The 15716-nt window shown below is 44.6% G+C and overlaps 1 protein-coding gene across 1 annotated transcript in view; it reads left to right on the forward strand.

The window, feature by feature from the left end:
* The window catches only part of nudcd1 (NudC domain containing 1), a 74843-nt gene extending 60492 nt beyond the window's left edge, over positions 1–14351 (forward strand). The window contains exons 9-10 of the mRNA XM_028790912.2: positions 11999–12158; positions 13831–14351. Coding sequence (XP_028646745.1) covers positions 11999–12158; positions 13831–14123 — 453 coding nt within the window. The 3' untranslated portion in view covers positions 14124–14351. The remainder of the gene's footprint in view (positions 1–11998; positions 12159–13830) is intronic.
* Positions 14352–15716: the final 1365 nt, after the last annotated feature.

A 15716-nucleotide genomic window follows, 5' to 3' on the forward strand; every position in this document is an offset into this window, starting at 1 on the left:
CACATTCTGTTCTGTTGCAGTCTTGTGCTGAAATTGTTTAAATTCATTTTCTCCCCATCAGACAACACTCGATACCCCAGAATGACAACATGAAACTTGGATTTTAGAAGTTTTTACAAATGTATTAAAAAGAAGAAACTGAAATCTCCCACTGGCATAAGTAATCAGACCCCTTTACTTAGTTGGAACCCCTTTGGCAGCCATTCCAGCTTGGGTTTGACACCACGAGCTCCACACTCCTCCCGGATTTAAGGATTTTCCGGTTGGATGGAGACCCTCGGACGGCACTGTATTTGTAGAGAGAGCCCATACTCTAAACTCGGGTCAATTCTGATCGCTGTCCATTTCTGACCCGACTCTGCTCCATCACCATTTGCGATCCCATTGTGTTGCACGTTAATAGTGAAGGTATAAACTCGTCATGCTGACGGACGCCATTGTTTCAGTCGATGCGGATTTTGGTCATGTGACTCTTGGTCGCCTTCCTTGCCCACTGACAAAGTGGGAGGACACACTCGAGTGGGCTGTGAAGGAGCAGAGAGCTCCCAGTCGCTCTGGGTTGTAAAGAAAACGTGGCAGATTTACCAATGCGTCTAATAACCCAGACGTCTGCACCAGATCACATTGAAAGCTAAGGCTTTAATCCCACAAATTCACCACCGTGACCTCGGATGTCCAGGAATTACACGGCGCTGACCTTTACCACCAACGTGTTGGTGATGTCACGTGTCACCCACTTCGGATTGCTTCTCTTTAATAACAACATGGCAACAATAAGCAACCAGCTACCAAAGTGCTGGCATCCATGGAATTCAACATGGTGTCCTGGAATATCGTGAAAATAAATTAGCAACCATAAAATGGGGCTGAAACAAAAAATAAATGAAAGTAATGGATTCAATTAGGAGGCAAGACAAACGGCCGCGCCATAACAGCTGCTCGCCGTCCATTTGGGGGGCTGTCAGTAGCCGATTTATCGTTCTCCAGATCCGTGGGGATTCCTATTCAATGAGCGGTGTGCCCCTGCTTTGAAAAACACTTGCCAAGTCAGCTTTACAGTTTATTAAGGACATTGTGGATGATGAAATAACTCAAAAGCTATTCATGTGGAAAGAAAAGATCAACTCATCCATGTGCCTGTAGAAAATGAGCCGCATTTGGTGTTTTTTAAAAATAAACGGCCCTCATTTACCCGTGTGTTCTTGGGGGTGATTGTGTTTTCTGTTTTTCTTTTCTTTTTTTTTAATGTAAAGTACTTGTGGCTTAAAGTGCGGAAGGGCGAGAGTTTAAATTTGATTCTTTCCGCTCCATTAAACCTTTTTTCATTTTTACTAGCAATATGGGAAGAAGGTTGGTAATGACCATCTCTGTTTCAAATTTATGAGATTAAAAATGCTTGTCTGCCGTCCTGACACAGTATGATAGGAATAGAAATCACATTAAGGAAATTTTGAAATGCACTGAGATGCACGGAGCTCTTTTTATGTCCTTGTGTTTGCTCCCAACTATCTTCACCGTTGTAAGTCTCACGAGTGAGCTGCTTTTAGGGTCTCTTTTTACTGGGCATTAGGAGGGTCTTTTTTTTTTTTTTTTTTTTAAGGGTCTGCCTTACGGTAGGCCAGATGAGCGTCACTAGCTCTGTCCTGTATGGCACTACATTGTTCTGTTTCCCTGGCTTGTGTTGAAATTCTTTTTCTTTGGCTTTTTTGTTCATTTGTCAGTTTGGATTATTTATTAGGATCATTTCTGTTGTGTTCATTTAAAAATGTGTTATTGTTTTTGTTATGTTTGAGAATATCGATGTACTCTTTCTTAAAATGTCTTTACTGTTGCTACCTCTTGCATCACAGCTCCATAAAAGAAAGCCTGGGAAGCAAAGTCCCCTGTGGTTCATTGAACGCACTCTGGTGGAGTGCGGGGTTTTCTGATGTTGTGTCTTTGGATTTACGGGTTTAGGACTTTGGTTATTGTTAACCCTATCCCTTTTGTGTCTTTTTTTTGTTCTTTTCATCACTTTATTATTTTTGTTACCTTCCATTTATAAAGATTTTTTTCTTGGCCTTCTCCTGACAAACCAGGGGTTTATGGTAATCGGTTTCCTTCGGATAGTCGAACCTCGGATTCAGGAGGAACAGTGTGGTTTTCGTCCTGGTCGCGGAACAGTGGACCAGCTCTACACCCTTAGCAGGGTCCTGGAGGGTGCATGGGAGTTCGCCCAACCAGTCTACATGTGTTTTGTGGACTTGGAAAAGGCGTTCGACCGTGTCCCTCGGGGAATCCTGTGGGGGATGCTCTGGGAGTATGGAGTACCGGACCCCCTGATAAGGGCGGTTCGGTCCCTGTACAACCGGTGTCAGAGCTTGGTCCGCATTGCCGGCAGTAAGTCGAACCCGTTTCCAGTGAGAGTTGGACTCCGCCAGGGCTGCCCTTTGTCACCGATTCTGTTCATAACTTTTATGGACAGAATTTCTAGGCGCAGCCAGGGCATTGAGGGGGTCCGGTTTGGTGGACTCAGGATTGGGTCACTGCTTTTTGCAGATGATGTTGTCCTGTTTGCTTCATCAGGCTGTGATCTTCAGCTCTCTCTGGATCGGTTCGCAGCTGAGTGTGAAGCGGCTGGGATGAGAATCGGCACCTCCAAATCCGAGGCCATGGTCCTCAGCCGGAAAAGGGTGGAGTGCCCTCTCAGGGTTGGGAGCGAGATCCTGCCTCAAGTGGAGGAGTTCAAGTATCTTGAGGTCTTGTTCACAAGTGAGGGAAGAATGGAGTGTGAGATCAACAGGCGGATCGGTGCGGCGTCCGCAGTAATGTGGGCTCTGCATCGGTCTGTCGTGGTGAAAAGGAGCTGAGCCATAAGGCAAAGCTCTCAATTTACCAGTCGATCTATGTTCCTACCCTCACCTATGGTCATGAACTATGGGCATTGACCGAAAGAACGAGATCGCGAATACAAGCGGCTGAAATGAGTTTCCTCTGCAGGGTGTCTGGGCTCTCCCTTAAAGATAGGGTGAGAAGCTCAGTCATCCGGGAGGGGCTCAGAGTAGAGCCGCTGCTCCTCCGCATCGAGAGGAGTCAGGTGAGGTGGCTCGGGCATCTGATCAGGATGCCTCCTGGACGCCTCCCTGGTGAGGTGCTCCGGGCACGTCTAACCGGGAGGAGGCCCCGGGGAAGACCCAGGAGACGCTGGAGGGACTATGTCTCTCGACTGGCCTGGGAACGCCTTGGGATTCTCCCGGAAGAGCTAGAAGAAGTGGCCGGGGAGAGGGAAGTCTGGGCATCTCTGCTCAAGCTGCTGCCCCCGCGACCCGACCTCGGATAAGTGGAAGAGGATGGATGGATGGATGGATGTTTCCTTGTTCTGAGGACGTTTCAATTCTATTTTGGGCCTTTGTTTGTTTTTTTTTTTTTTTGTTTGTCCACAATGTAAGCCAAATTCAGCTCTCGGAGTAAGCAGGCGGGCCGCCTGGGAGTGAGCCTCATCAGGGCAGGCCTCCCACCACTTTGGCCAGTTCTTGTGCTGTAATCCTGACACACAGGATTTTGTCATTTTGAGACCAAACGCCTCTCTGATGAGATGGCGATGTCCTATGCCAGCGTTTCTCAGCCTTTAAGTATTTGCGACCCGAGTTTTCACAACACTTTTAATCGCACCCCCCCCTAAGGTTTTTTTGAAACGAGCCCACTAATATCAATTTGTTCTTTTTTAATTAATGATATATCATAGATGCATATTTTATTATACCTACTTAACTTTTGTCGACATTTATCTAACTCTATATTTATTTTTCTAGTATCAGAATGTAGTTTGTTAATTTATTTTGGTTTCAATAGATGTATTTTTCATATTGTTGATTCTTGTTTTCTTTTTCTTCACATCTTTGTGCCCCCCTAGGGTTCCTGCCACTTAGTTTGAGAACTACTGTCCCCTATGCTGTCATTATATTTGAGACTGTACTGCTTGCTTTATTAAATAACTTTTGCAGTTTTTATTACGGATGCATCTTTAATTCCAGCATGGACTATTTGGCCTCGTTGATGTTCTGTTAGTTGCCTTGTGTTGCTTTAAAAACTCATTTTGAGAGCCCCTTAATAGCAGACACTATGAATTGGCAGTCAGGGTAACACGATTTACCTCTCTTGGTGCATTTCGAATTGTGCTTGAGGCAAGGGGAGCCACATGTCTCAGAATCGTGTAAGAACACGGCTCAGTTTGGAATGACGTGTCGCGGCACATCTCAGTAGGCCACGTAAACCTCATACCCTGCCATTTCTTCTCGGAGCCTCTTCACCCAGTCGTCTCCCGTCGTTCACTCCACGTGTCTAAACTACCTTAGAGCCCCAACACCTATCGCCTGCACACCAGATCTTCTGCTTAACTCTTCATTCATCTTCCTCCCACTCTGTGATACTCCACACACCCCCCTGATTATCCTCATCTTCATTTTTTTCCAACCTTCCACTGTTTTTTTGGGGTTTTTCTTATGCTGCATTTCATTAACCTTGGAGGTCTGAAGTCAGAGCTGGGAATGAAGTGACACCAGAGTTTGATCAGTTGCAGTAAAACATTCTGAAAACCAATATGGACGCCTTTAGAGAAACCTTTGTGGTTCTTGCTCTTTTGAAGCACAGACTAAGCCACCGTTAGCAATACTAGTCGATGACAATGCATCATGCAGGATTTTGCTCTTCTAACCACCATAGCATTCCTGTGTGTGCGACTGGTTTAATGAGACAGAAGTGCTAATAAAAAGTACAATACTGCAGCTTTCACTTACTGTTGATGGTGCAGCCATCTTGAAATTTGAGGTCGGGGTTGGTGAGGCTCTCTTGACTTTCTGTGTAGGAAATCCAACTTCCAGTTGAAACTTCCTACTGGGAACTTGGAGATTCTGACTTTGCAGTTCACACTGAACACAGCATTAATCTTTAGTAGGCCATCATCTTGAGATCTTAATGTAGACTCCAGTTTGTAAATAATGATTAGGTAAGGTAAGAAGGGCCATTTAAAGCTAAGCTTTATTATATAAGATGGACAATTTAGGAATTAGCCCTCAGCTTAACTGGAAGCTAGTGTAAGGACCTCAGGACAGAAGTTATGTGGTCAGACTTCCTAGTTCTGGTAAGGATTCTTGCAACGCTGTTTTGAATGACTTGAAAGCTTCATATGCAGTAGAACATGTCAGCTAAGCAGCACAACTTCCCTACTTTCTCCATAAACTCTTCTGTCAGTATCTAAATGTCCAGTTACGACGTCTCACACACTTCCTATGAACAAAAGTCGCATTCACCACAAAGGCAGTAAATGAGGGCCGCTGCTTGATGAGGGTGGTCTTCGTTACCCTCATAAAATGGTGGCCACTGTAATGGCTTATTCGGTGATGTGATTGGGCGACTCTTAGAGTTCATTTCCTGTGTTCTTTTCCAAATATGGTCAAAACTCCAATATGTTAACAGTGTTTTCTAACCGATATTCTACGAGAAGGAGCCGCTCTCCTATGATGTGATAATAGTTAACACTGAAGGGTGCTCATGAAACCATCCATGCATTTCCAAAGTCCATAATTTATTCATTGGCTTGTTTTTATTACTAGAAATTTCTTTTTTGATTTAGTTTAATGAAAGAAATGCCTTTGCTATAAATATGGGGAGCACCCTGGGAGCGCAAGAACACAAATGTTGAGTCGTTCATCACTTGGACTTTATTATGCGCGGCCTACAGTGTGGTACTTAATCTGTTGTCTCCCTATTAAAGATGGTGGCCTGTGGGAAGCTTTTTTCTATTCATTCATCCTCAAAATCATTTAACAGATGGGGGTCTTTCCATTCTGCCAGTGCATCTAGATGGATATTACTTCTTCGATCCCTGAGGGGAAACTCCCGTGCTCATCATGGAATAAGAAACCTTCACCGACATTGTGCAGATCAGCAAAACGTGTAAAATTCACAACCAGTGGCCCTCCTCATCCCACCTCCAGCAAAACACAGACGTCCGTGCTGCCTCCAGTTTCCTCTCTACATCTCAGACACAAAACATGAAAAATGCAGGAGGCTTTCCTTAATGAAGACAGTTGACCTGCTGAACTCCTTAATGGCAGCCACTCACTCGAGTGGAGATCTGCGTCTGTCATTTTTCTTTTATGCTACACATTCTCCTCTTGCGTCTACAGCATGTGGGCATCGTCCATTGCATTGCATTGTCTGTGCTTGTGCTTCGTTACACGTCAAGGTCATCTGTTTGCATACAGTGGAAGCGGAAAGTACTGAGACCCCTTCTGTTTCTAGCAAAAGTTGTAAAAGTATCTATTTAACATCAAACATGTATGTTTCATTTTCAATGGATACATGTACCACTTTTGCTATTTAGTCCACACTCAATAACCCAGAATGGCAAAGTGAAGACTAAAAGGTTTGCAACTTTATTCAAAATCAAAAACTGAAACCTCTCATTCAAAGACATTTTCAGACCATTCGCTGTGACACTTGAAACTTGGCTGAGGGGCATCATCCCATTCTTTGGATCTTCATTGAGATGTTTCTGCGCCCTGTTTGGAGTCCACGTGTGGTCAATTCAGTTGACAGGAGTCATTAGGAAAGGCACACACCTTAACTCAGCACTTTTTAGAAACCCCTTTGACATTAAGTCTGGATTCAAGTCCACTTGGTAAGTCACCACAAGCTTTGACCCCCTGCATTTGACCAATTTTTCCCTTTCAAGCTCTGTTAGATGGGATGGTTTGTATTATCTGCCATCTTCAGGTCACCCCACACATATTTAAGTCTGAGTTTTGGCTGGGACCACTCAAGGACACTCAGAGACTTGTCCCGAAGTCCCCAACCAGACGTTGTCTTGGCTGAATGCTTTGTGTCGTTGAATCTCATTACCCCAGTCGGAGGTGGTGTGCACTTTTCTTCAAGGATCTCTCTGGATTTGGCTGCATTCATCGTTCCCATGATTCTGACCTGGTCTCCCTGTCCCTGCTACTGAAAAGCACACCCATAGCATTTTGTTGCCACCACCACACTTCACTGCAGGAATGGCACTAGGCAGGTGATGAGCAGAGCCTGGTCCCCGAGGGGGCTCTGGCTGGATGTCATGCAATGGTGGCAGACTGGAGATGGAGCTGTGCTCGTGGGGTCTCTGCAGACACAGACAGATGGCAACGAGGGACGTGACTAGGGCTTGGAGCACTAGCACTGGTGACCAGTTAAGGTGGCTGGAGTGCAGACCATTATGAGAGGTGACTGTGCCTGTCTGCAGATGAGACCTTACAGTGATCTAAGGAGACATCAATTAAGGAAGAGCTCCGAGGCAAAGTATAGTCTTATAAAGGACCGATCCAGTGTGTCATAACCTTACATTTATCAATTATTTATGGACTTTTAGCCTCCGCATGAACGCCTGTTTATATTATGGATAGCTTATTGGCTTTATTTATTATGGAAGGTGCACTGCATTATTGAACTTGTTTGGAATATGAAGCACTAAGCATCACTTTGCACCTTCTCCTGTTGTTAAGTGTCCGCATTGCTTGGTTATGACTATTGACTGATCCGGGTTCAAGGGAGTACGGCAGCTGCAGCCAACTTGGACCGTCACACTCCTCCATTTTCTTCTTTTCTTTTGTATGCCATGTTTCAGCCCAGCTCTCTAGCCGCCTTTTTGACTTTGTGCCTCACCAGGCAGCATACAATGAAATTTTTCTTCCCAGAAAACTTAAATATGTAAAAGAAGATGGTGATGCTGCCAACTACGTCATTTGTGCAAAAATCCAGAAGAGCAGTAATTGTCAAGAGTGCTGCAGTGGCACGTCAGCTTGTGTCCAAGTCAGAATGAAGACTGGAGATTTCTGCTAGCGCTGGATGCAGCCCGGATCTGTTTCTCCGATTTTACATCCCTGTAATGCTGTCAAACATCCATCATCCTCTCCAGCAGCTTCTGCTGTCAAATTGTGATATTTATACCCTCGTATGGTTTGAATATATTCGGCTCATTCCAGAATAGCGGAGTATGCTCTGGTGATTTAATATTTCCATTTAAACATGCATTGTAATTATCTAAAGTAAATGATTGAAGATTATTACACTTTATTACAAGGCTTTAATGGGCTGTGCTCCGCCATTCACGTTGACCGTACAGTTTCAATTGCATCATTTGTACTGGATTAAAAAGGAAACCTGGCTTGGCGGAGATGAGATCAAACAGAGACGGGGAATCCTGACATTTTCTCAAGGTGTGCAGAGCTGGCTGTAGTGTAACGTTCTCAAACGAGATTAATCCAATTCAAGGCCGAGGAGGGCCTGTGACGTGCAGTTTAGAGCCGCCAGTGTGTGTGTGTTTGGTGATGAGGGAGAAGAGCCGAGGAAGACACTGAGAGGACATGCAGACTGTTAACAGAGTGGGGGGGTGGGATTCCAACTCCGGGCATTGCTTCTGTGAGGAGCCTTACTAGCCATTGCATGGATCTTGTTGAATGGCAGGCAGTGCTGAGATCTGCTTTGTTCTTCGTCATTCTCAAAACTCTGATCTTTACATTCGTTTTTTCCAATTTTAATTTTTTTGCATGTCAGTTTGTCTGCTTCCTCCTGTTTCGTTGTGTAGCCAATCGGAACGTTGACATGGAACTGATAGACCTACATATATTTGAAGCTGGGCCACGTTTGTATGCTTGCACCCTGACATTGGCACTTCATTTCTGAATGTTGTTTGAAACCAATCCTGGGCTTTAGAGGCTTGTTTCGCTTAAAGAGGGTGTGCAGTTAAAATAGAAACAAGGTAGCACTTCTTGAAGGGTCTTAAAGGGTCTTCGGAGTCATGGAGATGAAACATGAACATCTACAACCTTTAAAGTTCCAGGGGGGGATATTGGGACTGCTTAGCCACTGGCTAACTAAAGAGTAACGTCTCATTCGTCAGATGTCTTACGCCATTATGGTGAAGCTCCAGTGTTGGCTGCTTTGGCACGAGCAGATCCACCTGCAGGAGCAAACTGATGGAACACATTTAGGACATTAGAACAATTGTGACAAGAGCAGGCCATTGGGACCAATAAGCTTGTCTATCCTCTTTGCCTCGATTGTCCAAAATAACCTCACGTGGAGACCTGAAGGTCCCTGAAGTCCTCCACGTCACCACACTACTTGGTCACTTTTTCCACATGTCTCGGGTTTATGATGTGAAGAAAAAATGTTAACATTTGCATGACATTTCCCCGTGACGAGTTTCCTGCCGTATCCCCGTGTTGTTTTTGGAGAATCTGCTTTAAAGTAGTAGCAGGTATCCACTGTACCCTGTAGAATTTTGAACCTTTCAATCTTGTCAACTCTTCATCTTCGTTTGCTTCGATGGAAACATCTTTATCTGTGGATGACGATGCGGATCTGAAAATCTTCACTTTATGCCACTTTCAGAAGTGCTCAACAGTTATTTAATTATGGAAAACGTATCTGCCATTCTTTAATGTATGTGCTTTTTTATCTTTCTCCAAATTTGTAGAATCACATTCTGTGTAAATGAAACATTTATGCATATATTCCTTAAAAAATATGTGCAATATATATTCAATTTTAGAGGGCTTCGAGATGGGTTATTGAAACATTCTCTTTAATCTTGAATAGCATAGCCTTTAGCCATAGGCACTGCATCACTAGTTGGAAGAGAACAAGACCAATGGCCCATCCATTTTGTACGTGTGCACCAGCAGTAACTGGTACTGGACTAGCCAAGGTTAGGGTGGGAGAGATGAAAGGCTGGAACCAACATTGGACTGGACACCAGACCATAGCATGAAACTGGACAGTTCAAGGGTCGCTCTGAATTAGTAAGACGTGCAGAAACCTGAGGGAGTTTTCAGAAGGTTCATATGTGCAAACTCTTCCTAGTATTCGAGCCAATGGTTTGCTGCTTCTTGTACGTCTCCTTGAAAAACTCCCGTCTTTCAACGTATTTGTTAAATTGCACCAATGGCACAACCTGATTAAAACTAATGAGAAGAACCAGCATAGTTCAACAGAAACTACGACTCCATACTACGAGGGGGAGTCAAGCTAAAGTCAGAAAATAGGATTTATTAGAAAATGTAACGAACCTTCACCAAACTGAGTGTCATTTCTCAATGTCGTCTCCACCCTTCTCAATGCACTTGTGCCACCTGCCTGGCAGTGCCCGGATTCCAGCAGAATAAAAGTTTTTTGTTCTCGTCCTCGACGCCACTCGTGCACTGCTTTCTTCACGCCATCATCTGTTTTGAATCGTCGACCACCCAGATGTTTTTTTAGCGATCCAAAAAGGTGGAAATCACACGGCGCCAAATCTGGCGAATAAGTAGGCTGTGGCAATACCTCAAACTTCAGTTTCTCTAGACACCCCTTGGTGCTCTTAGCAGTGTGCGGGCAGGCAGGTGGGCAGCAGGCTTCACGTTGGTCTCCAGCAAGTCACAGTAACTTGCACTCGTGACCGTAGTACCCCTCAGCTTGGAGTGTTTGACAATAACTCGGGTGCATGAGTGATGGGCAGGACAAGACAAAACCTTTTATTCTGCTGGACACCAGGCACTTCCAGGCAGGGGGCGCATGTCAATTGAGAAGGTTGGAGACCACAAAACTGATGATGTCGTTTCTCGATGTCAAGGTTCGTTCCATTTTCTAATAAATCCCAGCTTGACTCCCCCTCATACAAAAGAGACATAGCAGCACTAGAGCAATCCCAAAGGAGATTGTGAGTGAATTGTGAGGCAGTGACTAAATCGTTTAACGTTCTGACCGCTAAATACAAGTAAACTTGTGGTGGGCAATCTATACATACAACACCACCTATGGGTGTGGTAACTGTTGGTGAAGTTCACAATAATTCACAACATCTGGATTACAAAGAAGAAGCTCCTTCTCTACACAGAGTGCAATCCAGACATTATGGGTTTGTGGCCGGCAAACCAGTTGTTACCACAGTGCACGTGTCCATATTGGGGCAAACTATGGTGTGATTCCGCAGCAGAACATATGGCGTAGTCGGCAGGATTTGCACTGTGGATGTGTGGAGTGTTGTGTAAGAATTAGGGGCTAAGTGAGAGAAATGGGCTGGTGTCATGAGGAAGTGCTCCACTTACAATGCTTGGATGCAGTCCCTGCGTGAACAAGCATGGAAGTCCTTCTATCAGCACATGACATAAGAGGAGATTCTTCTGTAATCCAGACATTATGGGTTTGTGGCTGGCAACCAGCAGTTACTACATTATATTATCGGAACATACTATGGTGCAATTCCACAGCAGAACATATGGCGTAGTCAGCAGGATTTGCACTGTGGGTAGATGGAGTGTAGTGGCAGTTCTGTGTAAGAATTGGGTGCCGAGTATGCGAGATGGGCTGGCGTCATCAGAAAGTGCTCCACTTGCATTGCTTAGAGGCATTCCCTGCGTGAACAAGTTATTAGCTCATGGCATTAAAGAAGATACTTCTGGGAGCCTTTGTAACCCATACATCGCAGGTTTGTGGCTGGCTAATGGAAGGTGTCACAGTGCAGATATCCGGACTGGCACGGGTGGTGGTGTCATTCCACGGCAAAACAAAGACATTCCAACTGCACACAGACAGCGACTAGGATTCAAACTGAGCTTCCAGGAGCTGTGAAAGAGCACCGTTGACCACTGAGTAGATTATATTTAAACAATGGAAATCAATTACTTACTGTCAGCAAGCAGTCTTTTATGTCTTTATCCTTTGTGTTAGCTGCCTTTGTTGAAATTATGCTTTTTTTTTTTTTAAATAGCAATTAGCTTGTAGAAAGCAACACTTAGAACACAGCTTCTTCACCTGTTAAAATTTTAATTAAGAAAAGTACATCATTAACTCGTCCTCTCTTCCGAAGTGAGTCTCTTCCTGCAGAGTAGAACAATGCTGTAGCAGGTGCGCCGCTCTTGTAAAGCTCCAGTGCATGCAGGGGTTCAACTGATCCTTTTAATTGAAGTGGAAATGTAAAAATCTCCTTATTTTTCTTCTCCAGGTAAATCTCAGCAGCCACCAGTACCTGTTCACTGTTGTCACTAATCCAGAAGAGATGCCCTGTCTCTGTCTACGACACGATGTCGACGCTTTATTGTGGCAGCCCCATGCGGACAAGCAGGACAACCTGTGGGAGCACATCGCGACCTTCAATGCTTTAGGTAACTGCTGACATTTTCTGTCAGTAAAGAGGAATTGCCCGTCGTGGCATCAACACATTTTGTACTGGCGATGCCACTGAAATTGCACTGAATGGGACGGAGGGGTAGGTTAGCAGTTGTGTTCATTCACTCATGCATGTGTACATTCTTAAACCAGGCAGCGCTGGGTGCAAAGTGAGGACCAACCTTAAACGGGGAGGCCTGGGGTACACACACGTGGTGATGCTCACCCTCCAGTTTAGAGCTGTCAGTCAGCATGACCAGCAGATCTTTGGCAATAACAGAGAGCTATTTGGAGAACACATAGACTGGGTGTTGAATGGGAACCCAGCATGCTGGATCCATGAGGAAGCAACACTAGCCAGTCTTTTGGTTGATTGACGACGTCCTGTGACAACGTGACGTTTTCAGTCATCAGGGCAGGAAGAGGCCGACCCGGAGGTGGAGCGGTAGAGAGAGAAATGGCGGCCGTGAGAGAAACTGTTCTGCTGCCCCAAACTTTCTCCTGTGCACCCATAAAAACATCCCTGTGAGCTTCTCACCATGCTTTTGTGTTTGGGGTACCAGGGCTCGTCCCATTTCAATAGGTAAAGAGATGGAATCAAGTGACATTGATGTGCCTTATTCAGCGGTCATCTGCAATCTTGGAATTGCCAAAGGAAGAGGTGGGGAAGGAGGTCCACTGTTGTTCTTCTGGACTCCATTCTGACTTTCTGAGGGTGGTAGAAGAGAGAGGGTTTGTGGTGTTGTTAACCCCCAGACCCTTGCATGGTGTATCCTCTAACGCAGGAGTTCTCAGAGTCGGCTCTGGATGCCCACTGTGGCTTCAGGTTTTTGCTTCAAGCAGATTCATAATCGGTGACCACTGCTAACGCTGATCTTGATTAATTAGCTGGTGTTCTACATGAAGAAAGCACAGAGGCCTGATTGTTGAAGACATTTCAAAGTATTTCTACTTTTGCTATATATTTAAATACTTAACTCTCTTTTTGTTGCTTTCATTCTATTTTACCTTTTCTCTGTGCAGTTTGCTCCCTTCATTGTATCTTATTAATGACAATTAAAAACGAGCAGAGCAGACGACACGGAATCGTCAAAGGCTGCACCTACTTTAGCATCCGACCCACTAATTAGAAAACAACGGATTAATTAAACGATTAGAACAACCAGAACAATAGAATGAACATCAAGGTGAAAGTATTGTTAAAAAAAAAAAAAAACAAAACACATTATTCCCATATAACTGCTTAGTACATTTTAATGTGTGTGTGTATATATATATATATATATATATATATATATATATATATATATATACACTGTATATATATATATATATATATATATATATATATATTTATATATATAATTTTTACCAAACCTAGTTTCTAATTTCTATATTGTTCCCAAAACACTGAATCTGGTAAATGACACTTCATTTAATTACTCCAGGATTCCGATTAAAAAACAGAATCTGGTTGGAAGAAATAACCTGCAGCCGCAGGGGGTCCCCAGGACCGCCGTTGAGAACCCCCTGATTTAAGGATTGGGGGGGGGACCTGCATGCTCGACAGCCAAAGCCGATGACTTGCTGAGCATTTCTTACGGAGCACTTCCTAGCGTAAATGCTGCAGATCTCTCAAGCTCTTTGTTTGCCTTCTTATTTCTACAGGGTACGTCCAGGCATCCAAGCGAGACAAGAAGTTCTCAACCTGTGCCCCTAATCATTCCTACGCCGCCCTGTGCGAGTGTCTGCGGAGAGTCTTCATTTATCGGCAGCCGTCTCCGGTGTCCACCGAGCTCTACAACCGGAAGGAAGGCAGACGAGTAGGTCAGGTTGCTAAGCAACAGGTGGCGAGCCTGGAATGCAGTGATGCCGTCCTGGGATTTAGTGCTACAAATGAGAGACTCTTTGTCTTGACTTCAAAGAATTTGTTTGTCATAAAAGTGAACAGTGACAATTAACGGCGTATTCCAGCAGTCTGCTCGTAGCTGGTGAAGGCGCCCCCTTGAGTGCCAGTATTCCAAAAGGTGTAAAGCATTTCAGAGGTCAACATCCAAGCAGGCCTGATGAGATCTGTCCTCCTGGTCCACGGTGTGTGGGCTCGCTTGACGTGCTTTTAAACGGATTGGCACAGTAACGACGGGCACTCTCGTATTTAATAAAATTGGAAGTTCACTTTTGTACAATCAGCGTTGCCCATCTGCTGCTGTTCTTTGTTTTTACAGTAAATGCCCGGGCTCAAGATGTGAAAGGCTCACGAGACCTTGCCAAGCTTTCAGATCAAAATGGTTTTGTCTCTGCATGCAGAAATGTTTACAGCTTCTCCCCTCTGAGTGTGCAACATCCGTGCAGTTCTGCCCCATTTTCTGGAATGTGGATTTGTTTTTTAGAATCCAAATACGGAAGCACACGCCAGAGCGGGATTACCAGAGAGCCTGCGGTATGTCAGGGTGTCACCTAGAATGGGGCTGGTAATGCTATTAGCGGGAAGCGATATGCCAGGGGATTTAGCAGGAGCGTCTTCATTCTTATGGAAAAAAAAAAAGGGAGTTGGCACAAGTGGACTTTGACCTGTCATGATTTACGAGCTCAATTTCAAAACATGTTTGCTGTTCAATTTCCATGGAGGAGTTTTGTATGGGATGACTCAGTATGGGTGCCTCACCGCGCTTGACACTTGAGTTTGAGTCTCTGCCAATGTGGGGGTCTGCGTGGGCGTTTTGCACCCACATCCCAAAGAGGTGAGTGTTACATAACCACACAAAATTAAACCGATTACCTTTAAACCCAAAAAATTACCATTTAGGTTTCTATTACTCCGCTCATGTTGTTTCTGACAGACGGGAAACATTTTTAATTTCATGGTTTAGTGGAGAATGGAGAAATTCCAGATGGAATGAACTTGAGAGGAGAGCCCAGCAAACAATATCAAACTGTCTATGAACACATCTCAAATGACTTGTGTCACATAAGACAGACCCCAGTGCCCATAGCTGTCGAGCGTCTCAGAGTAGGAAAGTGGCGCTAAAATCTCCGAGTGACACAAATGTGGTCCTACTGTCAGGGATAAGCACATTTGATCAGTTGTCCCAGTTTAGGACTCTACGCCTGACTGCACCAGGATTGAGGAGGAGAGCGACAGAGGAGGCAGAGATCGGCGTGCACCTCCGGGGATAGGCTGAATGTTTTAGAAGCACAAGGCAACAATGGACTCCTAAAATGATATCGGTCTGACAGAGGTGGAATAATGCCACGTGATCGCTCCATCTATGCAGAGAAGCCATGCGCTATTTGCCAAAATGCAACTATTAGTAGCTTTGTGATGATTTGGACGATGTCACAGCCAAGTGTTTCTCGAATTCAGTAATAGCATAGATCTATACGTTTCTCCATCACTCCACGAGAGGTCTTGTTAATGTAAGCTGCATTCATGCAAATCACTGATTTAGATGGAGTTGATGGTGTGCCCCTAAAATCATAGTGATATCACAGTATCAACAAACAGGGGTGCAAAGTGTACTGTACGGGGCTGGATGGGTGAGTGGCAGTGAGAT

This window comes from Erpetoichthys calabaricus, chromosome 13, assembly GCF_900747795.2.
Source record: "Erpetoichthys calabaricus chromosome 13, fErpCal1.3, whole genome shotgun sequence".
Taxonomy (NCBI): Eukaryota; Metazoa; Chordata; class Cladistia; order Polypteriformes; family Polypteridae; genus Erpetoichthys; species Erpetoichthys calabaricus.